This window comes from Hemitrygon akajei, chromosome 16 (assembly GCF_048418815.1).
Source record: "Hemitrygon akajei chromosome 16, sHemAka1.3, whole genome shotgun sequence".
In the NCBI taxonomy this organism is placed as follows: domain Eukaryota; kingdom Metazoa; phylum Chordata; class Chondrichthyes; order Myliobatiformes; family Dasyatidae; genus Hemitrygon; species Hemitrygon akajei.
This window is the reverse complement of record NC_133139.1, coordinates 58,569,579-58,593,881: the sequence shown is the minus strand read 5'-3', so window position 1 is coordinate 58,593,881 and position 24,303 is coordinate 58,569,579. Positions and strand designations below refer to the sequence as shown.

Genomic DNA, 24,303 nt, shown 5'->3' with positions numbered 1-24,303 from the left:
ATAATACTCCAAGTGAGGCCTGACTAGTGTCTTATAAAGCCTCAGCATTACCTTCTTGCTTCAATATTCTATGCCCCTTGAAATAAACGCCAACATTACATTTCCTTCTTTACCACACACTCAACCTGTAAATTAACCTTCTGGGAGTGTTGCATGAGGACTCCTAAGTCCCTCTACACCTCTGATGTATCTAAAGCATTAATAAACAATGTGAAAAGTTGTGGTCCCAATACTGACCCCTAAAAAACACCATTGTTCATTGGCAGTCAACCAGAAAAGGCCCCCTTCATTCCCATTCGCTGCCTCCTGCCACTCAGCCATTCCTCTATCCATGCCAGTATCTTTCCTGTAACACCATAGGCTTTTATCTTGTTAACCTTCTGGGAGTCTTACACGAGGACTCTTAAGTCCCTCTGCACCTCTGGTGTATGAGTTTTCTCCCCATTTAGAAAATAGTCTGCATCATTGTTCCTTTTACCAAGATGCATTATCATACATTTCCCAACTTTGTATTCCATCTACCACATTTTTGCGCATTCTTCCAATTTGTCCAAGTCTGCTGCAATTATATTGCTTCCTCAGCACTACCCTCCACCTATCTTCATAACATTCCCAAATTTTGCCACAAAGCCATCAATTTCATTATCCAAATCACTGACAAACAATGTGAAAAGTAGTACTCCTAATAGTGACCCCTAAGGAAAACCACTCGTCACTGGCAGCCAACAAGAAAAGGCCCCTTTTATCCTGCCTGTCAGCCATTCTTTGATCCATGCCAGCATCTTTCCTGTAACACCATAGGATTTTATCTTGTTAAGCAGCCCCATATGTGGCACTTTATCAAATGCCTTCTGTAAATCCAAGTAAATGACATCCACTGCCTCTCCTTTGTCTACCCGGTGTGTTACTTCCTCAAAGAACTCCAACAGATTTGTCAGGCAAGATTTCCCTTAACAGAAACAATGCTGACTTTGGCCTATTTTGTCATTAGTCTCCAAGTACTCCAAAACTTTATCCTTAATAATAGACTCCAACACTTTTCCAAACCATTGAGGTTGGGCTAATTGGACTATAACTTCCATTCTTTTGCCTTCCTCCCTTCTTAAAGAGTGGAGTGACATTTGCAATCTTCCAGTCCTCTGGGACTATGCCAGAATCAAGTGATTCTTGAAAGAACATGACCAACACATCCGTTATCTCTTCAGCAAGCTCTCTCAGGACTCTGGGATGCAGTCCATCTGTCCCAGATGACTTATCCACCTTAAGACCTTTGAGTTTGCCTAGCACTTCTTCCTTTATAATAGCAATGGCACTCACTCCTGCTCCCTGGCACTCACGTCCTTCTAAAGATTGATTCCATCTCTTACCAACAGAGCCACACCACAGCCTATGCCTTCCTACCTGTCCTTTCAATACAAAGTATACCTTTTGATGCTAAGCTGTCTCCCAACTATGGCCTTCCTTCAGCCATGACTCAGTGGTGCTCACAATGTCATACCAACCAATCTCTAGATGCACTACAAGTTCATCCACCTTATTCCGAATGCTATGTACATTAAAATACAGCATTCTTCGTCCTTTTGAATTTTGCCTCTGTGGTAGAATTTAACTCTTTGCTCTGTCTGCATTTGTACTCAATCATTGGCTTGTCCTTCCTTACATTCATACTACACCCATCATCTACTTGTAAACCTGCTGGCTCATCCTCAGTTCTATCGTACTGGTTCCCATTCCCCTGCCATATTAGTTTAAACCAGTAGACACAATAAAGATATTTTTGCCTATTCTTCATATAAAACTGGGACTTATGAAACATTTTATGAAAGCAATGAACAAAGAATGTGAAAAGCAAACATGAGGAAATCTGTAGATGCTGGAAATTCAAGCAACACATACAAAATGCTGGTGGAACGCAGCAGGCCAGGCAGCATCTATAGGAAGAAGCACTGTCAACATTTCGGGCTAAGACCCTTCGTCAGGACTAATTGAAAGGAAAGATAGTAAAAGATTTGAAAGTAGGAGGGGGAGGGGTAAATGCAAAATGATAGGAGAAGACCGGAGGGGTGGGGTGAAGCTGAGAGCTGGAAAGGTGATTGGCAAAAGGGATACAGAGCTGGAGAAGGGAGAGGATCAAGGGACGGGAGGCCTAGGGAGAAAGGAAGGGGAGGGGAGCACCAGAGGGAGATGGAGAACAGGCAGAGTGATGGGCAGAGAGAGAAAAAAAAGAAAACTAAATATATCAGGGATGGGGTAAGAAAGGGTGGAGGGGCATTAACGGAAGTTAGGGAAGTCAATGTTCATGCCATCAGGTTAGCGGCTACCCAGACAGTATATAAGGTGTTGTTCCTCCAACCTGAGTGTGGCTTCATCTTGATAGTAGAGGAGGCCATGGATAGACATATTAGAATGGGAATGGGATGTGGAATTAAAATGTGTGGCCACTGGGAGATCGTGCTTTCTCTGGCAGACAGAGCATAGGTGTTCAATTGTATAATTTTCCGTAACTTCCGCCACCTAAAACAGGATCCCACCACCAAGCACATCTTTCCTTCCCCCCCCCCCCTTCTGCTTTCCATAGGGATCGCTCCCTACGCGACTCCCTTGTCCATTCGTTCCCCCCCCCCCCCCATCCCTTCCCACCGATCTCCCTCCTGGCACTTATCCTTGTAAGTGGAACAAGTGCTACACCTGCCCTTACACTTCCTCCCTCACCACCATTCAGGGCCCCAGACAGTCCTTCCAGGTGAGGCGACACTTCACCTGTGAGTCGGCTGGTGTGGTATACTGCGTCCGGTGCTCCCGGTGCGGTCTTTTATATATTGGTGAGACCCGACGCAGACTGGGAGACCGTTTCGCTGAACACCTACGCTCTGTCTGCCAGAGAAAGCAGGATCTCCCAGTGGCCACACATTTTAATTCCACGTCCCATTCCCATTCTGATATGTCTATCCATGGCCTCCTCTACTGTCAAGATGAAGCCACACTCAGGTTGGAGGAACAACACCTTATATACCGTCTGGGTAGCCTCCAACCTGATGGCATGAACATTAACTTCTCTAACTTCCGTTAATGCCCCTCCTCCCTTTCTTACCCCATCCCTGATATATTTAGTTTTTTTTCCCCCTTCCTCTTTTTTTTCTCTCTCTGCCCATCACTCTGCCTGTTCTCCATCTCCCTCTGGTGCTCCCCTCCCCCTTTCTTTCTCCCTAGGCCTCCCGTCCCATGATCCTTTCCCTTCTCCAGCTCTGTATCCCTTTTGCCAATCACCTTTCCAGCTCTCAGCTTCACCCACCCCCTCTGGTCTTCTCCTATCATTTTGCATTCCCCCTCCCCCTCCTACTTTCAAATCTCTTACTACCTTTCCTTTCAGTTAGTCCTAACGAAGGGTCTCGGCCCAAAACGTCGACAGTGCTTCTTCCTATAGATGCTGCCTGACCTGCTGCGTTCCACTAGCATTTTGTGTGTGTAACAAGGAATGTGAAGGATTTTCAAACAACAACACACACAAAATGCTGGTAGAACACAGCAGGCTAGGCAGCATCTATAGGGAGAAGCACTGTCGACGTTTCGGGCCCAGACCCTTCGTCAGGACTAGAAGGATTTTGATATTTGAGACAGATGTTTCCCAGAATAACTGATGCCAAAATTAAGGAAGGCAATGATAGAATGGTGAAGCAGACTCATTGGCCCAAATGGCCTAATTCTGCTGCTATGTCTTATGGTCCTATGGACTTTGTTTAACATCTTGTTTGAAAGACAGCACCATTCACACAAGTAAAAAAAAACTCATATCAATACTTACATTAATTAAAATAACCTTTTTTAATTACACAGAAACAACTGTTGATAATTGGATGCCTTCTAAATTAGAAAGCAATATGATGCAGTGAAGAAAGCAAAGTCTTATCCCATCAGTCTGAATCCACTTTCATGAGATAATACAAAAATAATCCCCACAGGCTAGTTGACCACAGCCACTGTGTAAGAATAAACCAGCTTACAATGTAGTTATGATTTCTTTGTTACGTGCAGATGACACAGAAGCCAGATTTCTTATTAAACACACACATATAAAACCAAACATGGCCATTATTGAGAGCAATACAAATTAAAATTAAGTTCCAGTTTGCCCTGGGCTCCTGCATCTCATCAAATGTGTGACTACTGTTCTGAAAATCATAAACATGGAGACACTCTTCAGGAAGTCAGTACAGTTTCCCCAGTCACATTTTTAATCAAATCACATTAAAACAAAAGGATCTTTAAACTGAGTGAACAAATTGTATTTACACTTTTCTTTATGCTAATATTGAAGGAAACCCCTGCCCACTTGCTCCAATTTGCAGCATATTAAAATTAGTTCTGTTTTTAGCTGCCACATAAACTGTCATATATAATCTCTACTGTGATTTATACCACATTATTCACCAAATAGAACTGAACAAAGCTTTCATTTGTTAAAGCTGGTTTACAAAGCTGGGAGGGTAGATTACCACCTGCCTAAGGTAATCTTTCCAGTTCATTATTCATCATCGAAGTTCTGCTGCAGCAAGAAGTTTGCAGCTAGGTTTTCATTCTTCTCACAGGCAAAATAAGCCTGGATGACCAGTCCTTCAGGAAACCCCAGGGCTTTCAACTGGAAAAGAGAAACAGTAATATAACCAACAGCTACACCAAACAATAAGTATTTAAATAACATCTGGAATCCTATAAAATATCCCAGGTGCTTCAACAGAGGCCATCGAGCTTAAATGTGGCCTGACTAAAGGAAAAACCAAGACAATGGCTTAATAACATTTAAGAGGTGACCTAAAGGAGGGTGACATTTAGGGTTAAACATCGAACATAAAACTGTACAAGACTGGCCTTTCAACCCATAATGTCTGTGCTGATGACGCTAATTTTGAATATGCATCTACCCTTCAATCTCCTATCTTTTCATTTCTCTTAACCACCACCATCACATCTGCTTCCATTATCTCCCCGGACAGCACGTTCCAGGCACCAAGCATTCTCCAATAACAAGAAACTTCCATGTCCATCTTTAAATTTTCTATCTCTCACCATAAAGCTACATTACCATTCTGCGAACAATACTCATATCTCCCCATATATGCCTTCCACGTTTCTATACAGTGTGCTAGAAAGAGTGTGTTCCCTGTACAATTTTCTCTATTTCTGCATAAATATGACCTAAAATGTGATCAGATCTTCAAACAAGTCCTAAAACTAGATAAGAACCAAATCAAATAAATAACACAAAAATCATTATACTTCTTCATTTCTTTCTTGAGAAAAATGATCCAATATTACATGGCATTTGTTGGAAATGACCCTTTGTCGGAAATTTGTTGGAAATGTATGTGACCCTTTGCTTTCAATAACTAGTGCAACACCCTTGTGCAATAACTTCAACCAAATATTTCTGGTAACTGTTGATCAGTCCTGCACATCAGCTTGGAGGAATGTTAGGCCATTCCTCCTTACAAAACTGCTTCAACTCTGGGATGTTGGCGGGCTTCCTTGCATGAACTGCTTGCTTCAGGTCCTTCTATAACATTTCTATAGGATTAAGGTCAGTAATTTGACTCGCCTTTCCAAAACACAAACTTTCTTCTTTTTAAACCATTCTGTTGTTGATTTACTCATCTTTCAGATCATTGTCTTGTTGCATTATCCAACTTCTAATAAGCTTCAGATGATAGACTGCTACCCTGACACTCTCCTATAAAATGTCTTGATACAACTTTGAATTGTTCCCTCAATGACTGCAAGCTGTCCAGACCCTGAGGCTGCAAAGCAGCCCATGACCATGATCAAACATGAGGAAATCTGCAGATGCTGGAAATTCAAACAACACACACAAAATGCTGGTGGAACACAGCAGGCCAGGCAGCATCCTGATAAAGGGTCTTGGCCCAAAACGTCGACAGTGCTTCTCCTTATAGATGCTGCCTGGCCTGCTGTGTTCCACCAGCATTTTGTGTGTGCCATAACCATGATGCTCCTTCCACCACGCTTCACAATTGGGATGAGGTTCTGGTGTTGGTGTGCAGTGCCCATTTTCTTCCAAATATAGCAATGTGCATTTCTGCCAAAAAGTTCAACTTTTGTCTCATCTGTCCACAGAATGTTGTCCCATTGTATTGTAGAACATCCAGGTGGTCTTTTGCAAACTTGAGACTTACAGCAATGTTTTTGTTTGGAGAGCGGTGGTTTCCTCCGTGATTTCCTTTCATTCTTGTTCAGTGGTTTTCTAATAAAGGACACATTAACAGAGACTTTATCAAGTTCTAGAGATTTATTCAAGTCTTTTGCTGTCACCCTTGGGTTCTTTTTCACCTCCTTCAATGTTGCACACTGTGCTCTTGGTGTGATCTATAAAGGGTGCCCACTCCTAGGAAGAGTAGCAACAGTACTGAGTTTCCTCCATTTGTAGACAATTTCTCATACTGTGGACTGATGAACACTCGGGTCTTTAGACATGCTTTTGTAGCCTTTCCATCTTCTTGCATCTCTACAACTCTTCTAAGGTCTTTGGAAAGTTGTTTTGATCGAGGCAAGGTGCATATAAACAGATCTTTCTTGCGAAGAGCAGGCTCTGTCAATAACCTGACTTTGTGTATCTTTTTTATAGGGCAGGACACCTCTACAACCCACACCTCCAATCTCATCTCATTGATTGCAACACCTGACTCCAAATAGCTTTTGAAGAAGGCATTACCCCATTAGTTCATATACATTTTTCCATGTAATATCCAATTGCTTTTCTCAATAAATAAATGAACAAGTATAATGTTTTTGTGTTATTTGTTTAATTGGGTTCTCTTTATCTAGTTTTAGGACTTAAGTGAAGATCTGATTACGTTAAGTCATATTTAAGCAGAAATATGAGGAAATTCTACAGGGTTCACAAACTTTCTAGCACCATTGTACTTCTATCAGCCTGCAACATCTCAAAGGAAATAATCTAAGTTTTTCCCACGTTTCCTTATAGCTAACTCTCTCTAATCCAGCCAACATCCCGGTGAACTTCTTCTGCTCCTTTTTCAAAGCTTCCATATCTTTCCTGTAATGGGGTAACCAGAACTGCATACACTACACCAAGTGTGGCCTGACTAAAGTTTTACACAGCCATAGTATGACTTACAAGAACATTTCAATGACCACTTAAGCCTTCCAGATTCACTGTTTAAGTTCTCTGCTACTTCCTTTATTCCTTGAAGATTGCTGTCCAATCTCACCTTCCTGAACCTTACACTTCTTTATGACCAAATCTGAAACATCACCCGTCATTAAGCTTCCCAAAGATCCTTGTGTAAAATTAATAAAACTATCACATTTTAAACAGGTTTTAAACTCTTTCTCCTTCTACCAAGACAAAATATAATGTGTTGATTTAAATGAAGAATTATAATATTCTACTGAATATAACTGATTTTCAAAGCCAATGATTGAACGGAAAAACTAAAAATGTTCAACTGCTGGTTTGTAGTGACTCAGCTGTTTGGTGGAAGAGGTAATGCACAATTCTTGTTCTTGACAGCAACCTATTGATTAGGGGCAGGATGAACATTGGTAAGGGCTATTAAGCAGTCTGCCTGAACAAGATAATTAAGCAAGAGCCTATAGATCTAATGATGCCCGACAAGCCAGTTTCTCTGGAACAATAGGACAGAAAAAGAAATATTGTCAGATTTTCAGCATCTGCATTCTCTCTTGTGTCTTGTCAGTAACAATTCATTAGTTGTTATATACTTATTGGTCAGCCTGCCTGGAGTGTGCAAGTGGTGCAGAATTCTATGTGCCATAGTTCCCGAGGAAATGTTGGATTGTGCAGCAGGACAGAGTTTTCAAAAGAAGTGAGTGGGGTCAGTCAGGACATTCTGTGTGTCAGTTCTCGAGGTGACATTGGATTCTGCATAATTAGGCACTTGGCAAGGTCCAATAAAAAGAAGTTAAGTTAAAGAGGAGCAGCCATTGTGTGAGTGGGCTAGTATTAGAGTGGCTCATAGTGACTTTGGCTCATAGAGGCTTTGGTGAGGAAAGACAGAGACTTCAAGTAGAGCTTTTTGGTTTAACTTTTATTTATTTCTTTTTTATTGCACAGTTGGGATGTCAGGCAGGGTAGTGGAATGCTCCTCTTGCGGGGTGTGAGAAGGAAGGGAGACCTCCAATGTCCTAACTACTACACCTGCAAAAAGTGCTTCCTTCAGTCCATTTTAAGGGATTGGAGCTGGAGCTAGATGAACTCCGGATCATTCCAGAAGCTGAGAGATTGCTCAACATGACATACAGGGAAGCAGTTACACCCAAGATGCAGGACACTGGTAACTGGGTGACCTTCAGGAGGGGAAAGGGGATAGGCACCCAGTGTAGAGCACTTCTATGGACATTCCCCTCAACAACAGTTATACCACTTTGGGTACTGTTGGGGGGAATGACCTAGCAGAAGAAAGCCACAGTGGTCTGGCACTGAGTCTGGAGAAGATGCAAGCTGTATTGATAAGTGATTCATTGGTTAGTAGAACAGAGAGGAAGTTCTGTGGACAAGACTGAGATTCCCGGATGGTATATTGCCTCCTAGGTGCCAGAATCAGGGACATCTTGGATCAAGTCCACGGCATTCTTAAGTGGGAGAGTGAACAGCCAGAGGTCATGCTCCACTTCGGTACCAATTACATGGGTAGAAAAGGTGATGAGGTTCTGTAAAGCGAGTTCAGGAAGTTAACTGCTATTAAAGGACAGGACCTCAAGAGTTGTGATCTCGGGATTGCTACCAATGCCACATGCTAGTGAGGCCAGAAATTGTATGATCCTACAGTTTAACACGTGGCTAAGAGATGGTGCAGGATGGAGGCTTCAGATTTTTCAATCATTTGGCTGAAAATGACTGCACAGGCAGAACAATTTGCACCTGAACTGCAGGAGGACTAATATCCTTGCAAAAGGTTAGTTGCACGGGAGGGGGGGGGGGTTCACCTACAGTTGCAGGGGGATGGAAATCAGAGTTTCAGAGCAGATAGAGGAGTGATTGTGGCTAAAAACTTAAGCCTACATACAAAGTTAGGAATCGAAAGTCTAAGCATGGTGGGGCAAATGTTCTGAGTAGTGTATATTTCAATCAAGCAGTATTGTAGGAGAGGTGGATATTGTAGCAAGAGGGACTGGACTGGCAGCTCAATGTTTTGTGGTACTGTTGTTTCAGATGTGATAGAGCAGGAGGGATTAAAGGAGGAGTGGCATTACCAGTCATGGAAAATGTTATGGGAGTACATAGACAGGACAAACAGGAGAGCTCATTTACTGAGGCTATATGGGTGGAACAGAGGAATAAGAAAGGGATAACCACATTGATAGGATTAGATTATATTAAAGACCCAACACCCAACAGTCCATGCGATTTAGAAGAGCACATTTGTAGAGAGATTGAATACTGTTGTAAGAAACATAAGGTTGTCTTAGTGGGTGTTCTTAACTTTCCACATATTGACTGAGACATCCCTACTTTAAAAAAAAACTGGATGAATAGATTGTCAAATATGTTCAGGAGAATTTCCTTAATCAGTACATAGAGGTCCCAACTAGAAAGAAACAGAATCAGGTTTATTATCACTGGCATGAATTTGTTAACTTAGCAGCAGCAGTTAAATGCAATACATAATACTGTACAGAAGATGGAAAAGTAAATAAATAAATAAATTACAGTACACATATATTGAGTAGATTAAATATCATGGAAAAAAACAGAAATAGTATATATTAAAAAGTTATCTAAGCACCTAAGTTACAGAGAAAGGTTGAATAAGTTAGGTCTTTATTCTTTGGAGCATAGAAGGTTGAGGGGGGGACTTGATAGAGGTATTTAAAATTATGAGGGGGATAGATAGAGTTGACATGGATAGGTTTTTCCCATTGAGAGTAGGGAGATTCAAACAAGAGGACATGAGTTGAGAATTAAGGGGCAAAAGTTTAGGGGTAACACGAGGGGGAACTTCTTTACTCAGAGAGTGGTAGTTGTGTGGAACGAGCTTCCAGTAGAAGTGGTAGAGGCAGGTTCGATATTGTCATTTAAAGTAAAATTGGATAGGTATATGGACAGGAAAGGAATGGAGGGTTATGGGCTGAGTGCAGGTTGGTGGGACTAGGTGAGAGTAAACGTTCAGCACGGACTAGAAGGGCCAAGATGGCCTGTTTCCGTGCTGTAACTGTTATATGGTTATATGGTTAAAAAGGTGAAATAGTGTCCAAGGGTTCAATGTTCATTTAAGAATCAGATGGCAGAGGGGAAGAAACTGTTTCTGAATCGCTGAGTGTGTGCCTTCAGGTTTCTGTCCCTCCCACCTGATGGTAACAGTGAAAAAAGGGCATACCCTGGGTACTGGAGGTCCTTAATAAAGGATGCTGCTATTCTGAGACACCACTCCTTGAGGATGTCCTGGATACTTTGTAGGCTAGTACCCAAGGTGGAGCCGACTAAATTTACAACCCTCTGCAACTTCTTTCAGTCCTGTGCAGTAACCCCCTCATATCAGACAGTGATGCAGCCTGTAAGAATGCTCTCCACGGTATATCTATAGAAGTTTTTGAGTGTATTTGTTGACATACCAAATCTCTTCAGACTCCTAATTAAGTATAGCCGCTGTCTTGCCTTCTTTATAACTGCATCGATATGTTGGGACCAGGTTAGATCCTCAGAGATCTGACACCCAGGAACTTAAAACTGCTCCACTTCTGATCCCTCTATGAGGATCGGTATGTGTTCTTTTGTCTTACCCTTCCTGAAGTCCATAATCAGCTCTTTCATCTTACTGACACTGAGTGTCAGGTTGTTGCTGCAACACCACTCCACTAGTTAGCGTATCTCGCTTCAGTATGCCCTCTCGTCACCATCTGAGATTCTACCAACAATGCTTGTATCATTAGCAAATTTATAGATGGCATTTGAGCTGTGCCTAGCCACACAGTCATGGGTACAGAGAGAGTAGAACAGTGAGCTAAGCACACACCCTTGAGGTGTACCAGTGTTGATTGTCACTGAGGTGGAGATGTTATCACCAATCTGCACAGATTGTGGTCTTCCGGTTAGAAAGTCAAGGATCCAATTGTAAGAGGAAGGTACAGAGGCCCAGGTTCTGCAACTTCTCAATCAGGACTGTGGGAATGGTAGTATTAAATGCTGAGCTGTAGTCAATGAACTGTATCCTGATGTTGTCCAGGTGGTCTAAATCTGTGTGAAGAGTCATTGAGATTGCATCTGCGGATTACTAGATGCTAAATGAAAGAATGCAATGCTAGATTTCGTATTAGATAATAAGTCAGGGCAGATGACAGAAGTTTGTTTAGGAGAACACTCTGCACCAAGTGATCATAATACCAAAGTAACTATGGAGAAGTCCCTCTGGCTGAGAATCTAAATTGGAGAAAGGCTCATTTTGATGGTATCAGAAAGGATCTAGCAAGTTTGGGTTGGAACAGATTTTTTTTCTAGCAGTTGTGTACTTGGTAAATGGAATGTATTCAAAAGTGAAATTTTGAGAGTACGAAGTTTGTATGTTCCTGTCAGAATAAAAGGCAAGGTTTAGGAAACCTTCATTTCTGAGAGATATTGAGGTCCTGGTTAAGAAGAAGAAGGAGATGCAAATGAGGTTTAGGCATGTAGGATCAAATGACATACTTGAGGAGTATAACAATTGCAAGAGAATAACTAAGAAGACTATCAGGAGAGCTAAAAGTAGGCATGAGGTTGCTCTAACAGAAAAGGTGAAGGAGAATCCCAAAGGCTTCTACTGATATATTAAGAGCATAACCATAGCAAGGGACAAAATTGGTCCTTTGGAAGATCAGTGGTCATCTATGCATGTAGTCAAAAGAGATGGAAGAGATCTTAAGTGGATATTTTACATTTGAATTTTCTCGGGAGCTGAACCCAGAGTCTATCAAAACGAGGCACAGCAACAGTGAGGAGGTGTTTGCTATCTTGAGGAAAATCACAATGGATGAATTCCCCGGTCCTGACAAGATGTTCCCTTAGACCTTGTGGGCTGTTAGAGTGGAAATTGCAGAGGCTCCAGAAGAGATATGTACAACATCCTTAGCCACAGGTGAGGTGCTGGATGACTGGAGAATAGCTAATCTTGTTCCGTTGTTTAAGAAAGGCTCTAAGAATAATCTGGGAAATTATAGGCTGGTGAGCTTGACATCAGTGGTGTATAAGCTATTATAAGGTATTCTAAGGGACCAGATGTATAAGTACTTGGATAAACAAGGACTGATTAGGGATAGTCAACATGCCTTTGTGTCCAGTCTGGTTGTCTACCAATTTTATAAAGGTCTTCAAAGAAATTATCAGGAAAGTTGATGAAGGCAAGGCAATGGATATTGTCAACATGGACTTTAGCAAGGCCTTTGATAAGGTTCCACATGGGAGGTTGGTCAAGAAGGTTCAGTCATTTTGTATTCATGATGAAGTAGTAAATTGGATTAGATATTGGCTTTGCAGAACAGCCAAAGAGTCGTAGTAAATGGTTGCCTCTCTGACTGGAGGCTAGTGACTATTGGTATGTGCAGAGATCAGTGCTAGGTTTATTATTATTTGTCATCTATATCAACAATCTGGATGATAATGTGGTAAACTAGATCAGCAAATTTGCAAATGACATCAAAATTAGGGGTGTAGTGGACAGTAAGGAAGATCACCAAAACTTGCAGCACGATCTGCACTAGCTGGAAAAATGTGTTGAAAAAATGGCAGATGGAATTTAAAACAGAAGAAAAATCTGCAGATGCTGAAAATCCATGCAACAAACACAAAATGCTGGAGAACTCAGCAGGCCAAACAGCATCTATAATGCAATTAATGTGAGATATTGCACTTTGGGAAGACAAGCCAGGGTAGGACTTTCAATAAGAGCAGTAGGGCACTGAGAAGTGCAGTAGAAGGATCTGGGAATATAAATCCATAATTTCTTGAAAGTGCCATTACAGATAGATAGGGTCGTAAAGAAAGCTTTTGGCACATTGGCCTTTAAAATCAAAGCACTGAGTAGAGGAGTCAGAATGTTATGTTGAAGTTAGATACTGTAATACATTGGTGAGGCCTAGTTTGGATTATTGGGTGCAGATTTGGTCACCTGCTTACAGGAAAGATGTCAATAAAATTGAAATCGTGCACAGAAAATTTTCAAGGATTTTGTCAGAGGACCTGAGTCATGGAGAAAGGGTGAATAAGTTATGACTTTACTTTATCCCCTAGAGCATAGAAGAATGAGGGGAGATCTGATAGCATTATACAAAATTATGAGGGGTATAGATAGGGTAAATGCAAGCAGGCCATTTCAACTGAGGTTGGGTGAGGCTAGAACTAGAGAACTAGAGGTCAAGGATAAAAGGTGAAACGTTCAAGGGAGAACATGAAGGGTTATTTCCTCATTCAGTGAATGGTGAGAGCATGGAACAAGGTGCTGGCAAAAGTGGTGGATGCGGTTTCAATTTCAACCTTTAAGAGAAATTTGAATAGTGACATGGGTGGGGGAATATGGAGGGCTATGGTCCAGGTGCAAATCGATGGGATTAGACAGATTAATAGTTCGGCACAGAATAGATAGGTTGAAGGGCCTTTTTCTGTGCTGCAGTGATGTACGACTTAATGACTAATTCTTCTGGTTTCATCTACAAATTCACTTCTAACTATCATTTCCGTTATGACCACCCTTGCCACCATTAATGATATTGTAGTCACAGAGCACAGCACAGAAACGTTAACTTTTCTGCCCATCTACAATGCAGCGCAAAATTCTTAGGCACATATTTACAGTTAGGGTGCCAAAGACATTTGCACAGTACTATAGTAATTTTATGTATTGCTCTATACTGCTGCCACACAAAAAAAACAAATTTCATGATATAGTGAGTCTTGATAAACATGATTCAGATATGGGTCTCTATTGTTGACTGAGCACAGGAAGGGGGCAGGATGAGGAATCATGGGGGGAAAAGGGGAATGGGGAGGGGAGGAAGAAGGAAGTATCAGAGATATTCTGTAATAACCAATAAACCAATTGTTAGGAATCAAATGACCCTGCCTGGTGTCTCAGGGTTTGGTTTGTCTGCACCCACACCATACCCCACCCCTGGCTCTCCTTCTCTGTCACCTGTCCCACAACCTTGCTGTGGCGCTCCATCCTCACCATTCCCAATATCTTTTGCTCCCATCAGATTTACAAACTCGCTCTCCACTTCATGTTGACAAATACAGTACTGTGCAAATGCTTAGGTACCCTAACTATATACAGTCAGACAGACAGACATACTTTATTGATCCTGAGGGAAATTGGGTTTCGTTACAGCCGCACAAAACAAGAATAATGAAGAAATATAGCAATATAAAACCATAAATAATTAAATAATAACAAGTTAATCATGCCAAGTGGAAATAAGTCCAGGACCAGCCTATTGGCTCAGGGTGTCTGATATATTTGCACAGTACCATATACTCTCCCATTTGCCCATAATAGGTCCATATCCTCCTATGCCTTGCACTATGTTCAACATAATGGTTGTATCTGGCAGTGAGGTACAGTTATCAATCCCTCTCTGTGTAAAAAACCTTTTCCTCAGATTACTAACAGAAGAGATTCTACAGATGCTGGAAATCCAGAGAAACACACACAAATGCCAGAGGAACTCAGTAGGTCAGGCAATAATCTACAGAGGGGAATAAATAGTCGATGTTTTAAACAATCATGTCTATTTCTCTCCATAGATGCTGTCTGAGCTGCTGAGTTCCTCTAACACATATATGTCAAACTCAAGGCCCGTGGGCCAAATCCGGCCCGTGGTGGAATTAGCTTTGGCCCGCGAGATAATATCTAATTACTATTAAAGCTGGCCCCAGTAATCGAAGCGCCTATGGCGTATGATATGGCTAATGCTGAGTTTATTCAGGTACCAGGTTTTCAGGGTTTTAGTATTTATTCGGCAGTCTTGCTCGGCAGTCTTCTTCATAAGAAACGGAATTTGTAAAGTGAAACACTTTGTAGTTATAGCAGAGACTGAGACACATGAGAGCAGGCTGAGAAAACGGAGGCAACGAAAGCTGCGTTCGCACGCATCCGACTGATCCGGCCCGCATGAAGCTGCATTTTGCTCAATCCAGCCCGTGACCTAAAATGAGTTTGACACCCCTGCTCTAACATTTTGTACATTCCCCTCATATTACCTTTCTCTTAGCTTAAACCTCTTGTCCTTGATACTCCTACCATGGGCATAAAGAAAGATTCTATCTACCCTATCCACGATCCACATAATTTTATTTATCTTGGTTGGGTCACCCCTCAGCTTCCTTCACTCCAGTGAGAACAATCAGAGATCAGGAGTGACAGGAGTGACTCACTCAGTTTGGCATCACCATCTTGTTCTTGACATGTTTTCTAGAAAAGTGGTTTGCCATTGATTTCTTCTGGGCGGTGTCTTTACAAGATGGGTGACTCTAGTCATTATTAATTATCAGGTCAGTGGGTGTGCATTAAAAAGCAGTGCTTCATGAGAATTTAAGTGTTTGAAAACCAGCCATTCAGAGATTGGAACTCATTAGTACATGCAAATTAAAATATGGCAGAGACAGAAGGAGAGGAACAAGAGAAAATCTACAGATGCTAGAAATCCCTTTGGGTCCTGCTGAAGGGTCTTGGCCCAAAATGTCAACTGTATTCTTTTTCATAGATGCTGCCTGGCCTGCTGAGTTCCTCCAGGATTTTGTGTGTATCATTGGAGTGGATAGTGTTAGAGTGGTGATTTTAAGGATTTAGCTCTTTGAGTGTTCAGGCGAGTGAGAGAAGGTAAAAGGCTGTAGGTAGATCTTTTCAGCTTATTTATTGTTTCCTTCTTTATAATTGCACAACTAGAGCAGCAGGGATGCCAGACAGGATAATGGAATGTTCCTCTTGCGGGATATGGAAAGGCAAGAACAACTACACCTGCTGGATGCAAGAAGTACATCCAGCTGCAGCTTCTGATGAAGGGTCTCGCCACAAAATGTCGACTGTTTACTCTTTACCATAGATGCTGCCTGGCCTGCAGAGTTCCTCCAGCATTCTGTGTGTGTTGTTAAGGAGTTGGAGCTGGAACTGGATGAACTCCAGATCATTCAGAAAGCTGAGGGGTGATAGACCTGTCATATAGAGAGGTAGTAACACCTGAAGTACAGGGCACAGGAGACTAGGTGGCAGGAGGGTGAAAGGGGTTAACAGCCAGTGCAGAGTATGCCTGTGGCCATCTCCCTCAACAACAGTTATACCACTTTGAATACTATTGGAGGGATGGGGTGGACCTAGCACACCAAAGTCACAGTGGTCAGGTCTCTGACACTGAGTCTAGTTCTTGGCTCAGAAGGGAAAGGGAGTGAAGAGGCAAGCAGTGGCAATAGGGGATTCGTTAGTTAGGGGAACAGAAAGGAGATTCTGTGGACGAGAACGAGATTCCTGGATGGTATGTTGCCTCCTGGGTGTGAGGATCGAGATTCTGCAAAATGAGTTCAGGCTGTTAGGTGCTAAGTTAAAGGACAGTACTTCAAGGGTTGTGTTCTCAGGATTGCTACTCATACCACGTAGTAGTGAGCCAGAAATAAGAAAATGATACAATATAACACATGGCTAAGGAGGGCTTTAGATATTGTTATTGTATAAGAGGGAGGGTTTTAGATTTTTGGGTCATAGCGCTCTCTTCCAGGGAAGGTGGGAGCTGTACAGATGAGATGGTTTGCACCTAAACTGGATGGGGACTAATATCCTTGCAGGAAATTTTGCCAGTACTGCATGGGGGATGGGTTGGAGTTAAACTAGAGTTGCATGGAGATGGGAACCAGAGTGCCAGAACAGATACGATAGATAGTAGAGAGGTTGTGGAGACAGATGTTGTTATGACTTCATAGTCAGCGAGCAAAAGGTTGAGCATGGTGGGACTAATGTTCTGAGGTGCATATATTTCAATGCAAGAAATATTGCAGGAAAGTAAATTATGATATTGTAGCCATTAGTGAGACTTGGTTGCAGAAGAGGCAGGAATGACAGCTCAATATTCTGGGGTTCCATTGCTTCAGATGTGATAGAGGGGGAGGGGTGACATTACTAGTCAGGGCATTACTAGCAGGCTGAGGGTAGCAGACACCAACAGAATCAACAAACTCATTCATAAGGCCAGTGATGTTGTGGGGGTGGAACTGGACTCTCTGATGGTGGTGTCTGAAAAGAGGATGCTGTCCAAGTTGCATGCCATCTTGGACAATGACTCCCATCCACTCCATAATGTACTGGTTAGGCACAGGAGTACATTCAGCCAGAGACTCATTCCACCGAGATGTAACACTGAGCGTCATAGGAAGTCATTCCTACCTGTGGCCATCAAACTTTACAACTCCTCCCTCAGAGTGCCAGACACCCTGAGCCAACAGGCTGGTCCCGGACTTATTTCCACTTGGCAGGATTAACTTATTATTATTTAATTATTTATGGTTTTATATTGCGATATTTCTTCACTGTTCTTGGTTGGTGCAGCTGTAACGAAACCCAATTTCCCTCGGGATCACTAATTTGTTTTTCTCCTAATATAAATCAGGACATAGGAAGGAGTTGCTATTCTTATTTCAAGCAAGTTAAATTTTGAAAAAGTATTCGAAATAAGAGATAAGGAGGGCAGATATACTCTGGTAAGGGGGAATATAGATGGAAATTCAGTTACTCTATTGAATATATACGCACCCCCAGGAAGTGATATTAGTTACTCTCAGAAAATTTCTAATATTATGGTAACGGAAACAGGAGGTCTCCTGATATGTGGGGGAGACAAATTTACAATTCCAAACAACATTAGAAAAACCAATAGAAAAACCTATGAAACAAAATCCGTATATAAGAAAGTTAATACATTTTTTGAGGATGTTGGTCTAATTGATATATGGAGGGACCTTTTCCCCAACAGAAGGGATTACACTCATTATTCTGCCCCCCATTCTGTATATACAAGAATAGACTATTTCAAAAAAAGGGTGACCTTCTCCAGGTGCACAAGGTCAGGCAGCAGGTCAATGGACCACACGATGCCCCCTTCACCCAACGCCTGGATCTGGGCTGGGTGGTGATAGGAGAGGTGTGCCTTGGCAAAGTACACAAACCGACAGTTAATACGCTCAAGACCAACATGCTAAAGAGTGGCCGCCATTCAATTTTTCAACCCTGCACAAGCTTTATGTGTACAAAGGAAGCACAACAAGGCTGTGTTGCCTTTATGGCATTTGTTTAGTTTATAATATTTTTGCTTTAGTAATTCGTTTGTTATCATTTTCTAGTTAAAGTTAAGATTGCTTAAAGTAAATTCGTTGTCTGTGATAGATCACGGCATGCGATGACGTCACACCCGGTTTCGCCGCGTCTTGTGGGAAAATACCGGTTTGGAGAAACGGGAAGGAGGGGGCTCACATGTGCAGGATCAGCGCAAGAAAAGTTTTCTTTCTACGCACTAGAAACATCAGTGAAGCAACGCCGTAAGTTCATGAGATAATCGATATGTTGAATTTAAAATGTTAACGCTGATTCTGTTAAAAGTAATGACGGTTGATAAGGTTTATGTTTTTGTTATTTAAAGAGTTGCGGATAGTTTGTGTTGAAGTGTATTTAAAGCAGTCAATGGCGTAGGTAGATTCTGACTGTATGTTGCACTTTAATGTAACGTAGTTGTTGTAGTTTTACTTTTGCAAGTATTTACGATGTAAATGTAATACCAAGAAGGAAACAAATACTGTACATATTTTGTATTGTTTTATCAACAGTTTTCACCATACGTTAATGTGGAAGAGTGAACAGTAAACGGTTAATCTTACTGCGATCCTGTCTTCATTGACTACGGTTTACCTCGGTGTTTAGTTCAGAGTTCTCTTACACCTGAGCTAGAACACTACAAAGGCTTTAACAAGTGTAGTAAAGTAACCGAGAAGATATTGGGACAGTCAGTCTATGGTCAAACTGAGCACGATAATAAACTTGTGCACCTGGAGAATGCCACACAGCTGGAAGGAAGCGATCATCTCAGCTACACCGAAAGAAGGCAAGGATAAAATGGAATGTGGGTCATTTAGACCAATATCCGTTCTTAATGTAGATTATAGGTTATTTACCTCCATCATGGCCAAACAATTAAAAGAGTTTCTACCCATACTGATACATAACGATCAGACAGGTTTTATACAACAACGCCAAACACAAGACAATATACGAAGCACACTTCACATTGGGGATCATGTACAAAAAAAATAAAATTGAAGCAATAGTGATAGGCGTGGACGTTGAAAAGGCATTTGATTTGGTTAATTGGAATTTTCTTTACAGAGCTTTACATAGATTTGGTTGCCATGACACAATAATTAAAACTATACAGACACTATATGACAACCCTACTGCTAGGATTAAAATCAATGGGTATTTTTCAAATAGTTTTACCCTAGATAGGGGCACAAGACAGGGTTGTGCATGGTCACCGCTACTCTTTGCATTATATCTGGAACCATTAGCTCAATACATCAGATAAAATGAAGCTATCAGGGGAATTACTATTAAAGGGACAGAACATAAATTGGCCTGTTACGCAAATGACATTTTGATCTATCTAGGGCAACCAACATACTCTTCACCTAAATTGATACAATCCTTTCAACAATATGGTCAATTATCAGGATACAAGATCAACATAGATAAAACCCGATTACTTTTATATAACTATAGCCCACCAAGAGAAACTGAATGTAGATACCCCTGGGCATAGCAAACAGAGTCTTTCAAATATTCGGGCATCTTTATGACAAAAGATTCGGCAAAATTATCAGAATGCAATTAACAGCCTATATATAAAAAAATTAAAGAAAATATAACAAGATGGACCCAATTCCTTTTTTTAGTTTCAGTTCAAGGATTGAATCTATTGAAATGAATATACTGCCCAGACTAATATATCTCTTTCAGACCCTACCAATAGAGACTAATCAAAATCAATTCAATGAATGGAACAAAATGTTATCAAGATATATTTGGCAAGGTAAAAGGCCTAGAGTTCGTCTCAAAACTTTGCAATTAGGCAAGGAAAAGGGGGGATGGGGCCTATCTTCTCTTAGAGATTATAACTTTGCAGCACAGTTGACAGCTGTGATATGTTGGTGCAACCCATCATATGACGCTCAATGGAAAAACATTGAGGAGCGGGTACTTCCCATCCCCACACAGGCAATTTTGGCTGATAACAACCTAAAAAGGTACATAAATATTATTGATAACCATTGGGTGAAATGGACTCTTAAAATATGGAAAACTATTATAAAAGAATATAAACTAGAGGGTTCTTAAATTGCAGTTCTTAAATGGTGTGCATGACTCAGATTTCACACCGAATAAACTGGATGCTAGATTTAAGGTCTGGATAGCTAAAGGAATAACAGTTCTTTGCAATATAATGAAAGAAGGAACACTGTTTAGTTTTGAAAGGCTTAAAGAGAAACACTTATTAGAACAACAAGACTTTTATCGGTATTTACAGATGCGACAATATGTTAATAGGATGGTTAAAAATGAAACCAAGGCAAGTATAAGGGTTTGTCAAATCTTAAAACACATTCGACTTCGTACATTAAAACAAAATGGGAGAAGGAAGGAGGGATAATTATATCTGAGGAAGAATGAACAATAATATGGAGGTATCAATGGTAGGGGCATGGCACGTTGATCAGAGATAGTACCACGGCTGCAGACAAGGTGGACGCCATGGAGGGATTGTCCACAGAGTTTCTGTGGGTGGAGGTTAGGACCAGGAAGGGGTCAATAACTTTAATGGGTTTTTTTTATAGGCCACCCAATAATAACAGGGATATCGATGACTAGATAGGGAAACAGATCCTGGAAAGGCGTAATAATAATAGAGTTGTTGTGATGGGAGATTTTAATGTTCCAAATATCCATTGGCATCTCCCTAGAGCAAGGGGTTTAGATGGGGTGCAGTTTGTTAGGTGTGTTCAGGAAAGTTTCTTGACATAGTATGTAGATAAGCCTACAAGAGGAGAAGCTGTACTTGATTTGGTATTGGGAAATGAACCTGGTCAGGTGTCAGATCTCTCAGTAGGAGAGCATTTTGGAGAGAGTGATCATAATTCTATCTCCTTTACAATAGCATTGGAGAGAGATAGGAGCAGACAAGTTAGAAAAGCGTTTAATTGGAGTAAGGAGAATTATGAGGCTATCAGGCAGGAAATTGGAGGCTTAAATTGGAAACAGATGTTCTCAGGGAAAAGTACAGAAGAAATGTGGCAAATATTCAGGGGATATTTGTGTAGAGTTCTGTATAGATATGTTCCAATGAGACAGGGAAGTTATGATAGGGTACAGGAACCGTGGTATACAAAGGCTGTAATAAATCTAGTCAAGAAGAAAAGCTTACAAAAGGTTCAGAGAGCTAGGTAATGTTAGAGATCTAGAAGATTATAAGGCTACTAGGAAGGAGCTTAAGCAGGAAATTAGGAGAGTCAGAAGGAGCCATGGGAAGGCCTTGGTGGGCAGAATTAAGGAAAACCCCAAGGCATTCTACAAGTATGTGAAGAGAATGAGGATAAGATGAGAAAGAATAGGACCTATCAAGTGTGACAGTGGGAAAATATGTATGGAACCGGAGGAAATAGCAGAGGTACTTAATCAATACTTTACTTCAGTATTCACTATGGTAAAGGATATTAGTGATTGTTGTGATGACTTGCAGCAGACAGATAAGCTTGGGTATATAGATATTAAGAAAAAGGATGTGCTGAAGCTTTTGGAAAGCATCAAGTTGGATAAGTCACCGGAACCAGACGAAATGTAAACCAGGCTACTGTGGGAGGCGAGGGAGGAGATTGCTGAGCCTCTGGCGATGATCTTTGCATCATCAATGGGGATGGGAGAGGTTTCGGAGTATTGGAGGGTTGCGGATGTTGTTCCTTTATTCAAGAAAGTGAGTAGAGATAGCCCAGGAAATTATAGATCAGTGAGTCTTACCTCAGTGGTCAGTAAATTGATGGAGAAGATCCTGAGAGGCAGGATTTATGAACATTTGGAGAGGTATAATATGATTAGGAGTAGTCAGCATGGCTTTGTCAAGGGCAGGTCGTGCCTTACGAGCCTGATTGAATTTATTGAGGATGTGATGAAACACATTGATGAAGGAAGAGCAGTAGATGTAGTGTACATGGATTTCAACAAGGGATTTGACAAGGTACCCCATGCAAGGCTTATTGAGAAAGTACGGAGGCATGGGATCCAAGGGGACGTTGCTTTGTGGATACAGAACTGGCCTGCCCACAGAAGGCAAAGAGTGGTGGTAAACGGGTCATATTCTGCATGGAGGTCAGTCACCAGTGGAGTGCCTCAGGGATCTGTTCTGGGACCCTTACTCTTCACCATTTCTATAAATGACCTGGATGAGGAAGTGGAGGGATGGGTTAGTAAGTTTGCTGATATGGAATAAGATTCTTAAACGGGTTAATAAATCATCTTTCTGTGCTCGTCATTCTCTTCTACAACTTAAAGTGGTTCATAGAGCTTACATTTCTAAACAGAAGCTCTCCAGTTTTTACCCGAATGTTTCTCCACTTTGTAATAAATGCAACTCTGCTGATGCCTCTTTAATTCATATGTTTTGGTTTTGCCCTACAATTGAAAAGTTTTGGCGGGAAGTATTTCATACCTTCTCTCAACTTTTTAGGGTCCAATTTGACCCAAATCCCCTTACTGCCTTGTTTGGTATTATTGCAAATGAAGATATAACTTTAAATACTCACAAACCTACAGGTTTTAGTTTTTACCTCTCTTTTAGCAAGAAGAGCAATCTTGCTTAAATGGAAGGAGTCTACCCCTCCTACACATCTTCAATGGCTACGTGATATTATGTCGTATTTAAATTTAGAAAAGATCCGCTGCTCAGTCTTAAATTCGAAACAATCTTTTTATGATATTTGGGGACCTTTCCTAAATTACTTTTCCAATCTATAAAGTTTAACAGTGCACGGACTTTTATGTATATTTTTATCTTCTCTTCTTAAGTGAATATGTTTTTTTTTCTAATTATCCATTGACATCCATCAGCTTTTTTCTTTGGTAGTTGGTAGGGGGTTGACTTTTTTTATATATAAAAAAATTATTTTATGATGTATGACCTATCTTTAAATTTTTGATTACAGAGTGGTATACCTTTATGTGTTATGCTATAACATTTTGATCAATTTTATTACAATATATGAATGTACACAGGTTACGTTGAGATGTATCTATGTGTTACACTCTGTAAATCTTTTTTTTCTTCTGAATAAAAATATTGTAAAAAGAAAGTAAGTTTGCTGATGACACAAAGGTTGGAGGTGTTGTGGATAGTGTGGAGGGCTGTCAGAGGTTACAGCAAGACATTGATAGGATGCAAAACTGGGCTGAGAAGTGAAAGATGGAGTTCAACCCAGATAAGTGTGAAGTGGTTCATTTTGGTAGGTCAAATATGATGGCAGAATGGTATTAATGGTAAGACTCTTGGCAGTGTGGAGGATCAGAGGGATCTTGGGGTCCGAGTCCATAAGACGCTCAAAGCAGCTGCGCAAGTTGACTCTGTGGTTAAGAAGGCGTATGGTGTATTGGCCTTCATCAACGTGGAATTGAATTTAGGAGCCAAGAGGTAATGTTGTAGCTAGATAGGACCCTGGTCAGACCCCACTTGGAGTACTGTGCTCAGTTCTGGTTGCCTCACTACAGGAAGGATGTGGAAGCCATAGAAAGAGTGCAGAGGAGATTTACAAGGATGTTGCCTGGATTGCGGAGCATGGCTTATGAGAATAGGTTGAGTGAACTTGGCCTTTTCTCCTTGGAGCGAAGGAGATGAGAGGTGACCTGATAGAGGTGTACAAGATGATGAGAGGCATTGATCGTGTGGATAGTCAGAGGGTTTTTCCCAGGGCTGAAATGGTTGCCACAAGAGGACACAGGTTTAAGGTACTGGGGAGTAGGAACAGAGGAGATGTCAGTCAGGGGTAAGTTTTTTACTCAGAGAGTGGTGAGTGCGTGGAATGGGCTGCCAGCAATGGTGGTGGAGGTGGATACAATAGGGTCTTTTAAGAGGCTTTTAGATAGGTACATGGAGCTTAGTAAAATAGAGGGCTATAGGTGAGCCTAGTAATTTCTGAGGTAGGGACATGTTTGGCACGACATTGTGGGCCGAAGGGCCTGTATTGTGCTGTAGGTTTTCTGTGTTCTATAA

At 41.3% G+C, this 24,303-nt stretch overlaps 1 protein-coding gene across 1 annotated transcript in view; it reads right to left on the bottom strand.

Annotated features, from left to right (window-relative positions):
• Positions 1–3,803: 3,803 nt before the first annotated feature.
• Positions 3,804–24,303, bottom strand: part of LOC140740091 (UV excision repair protein RAD23 homolog A-like) — a 62,944-nt gene continuing 42,444 nt past the window's right edge. Inside the window, exon 9 of the mRNA XM_073068968.1 lies at positions 3,804–4,636. Within this exon, the coding sequence (XP_072925069.1) occupies positions 4,523–4,636 (114 nt within the window). The 3' untranslated portion in view covers positions 3,804–4,522. The remainder of the gene's footprint in view (positions 4,637–24,303) is intronic.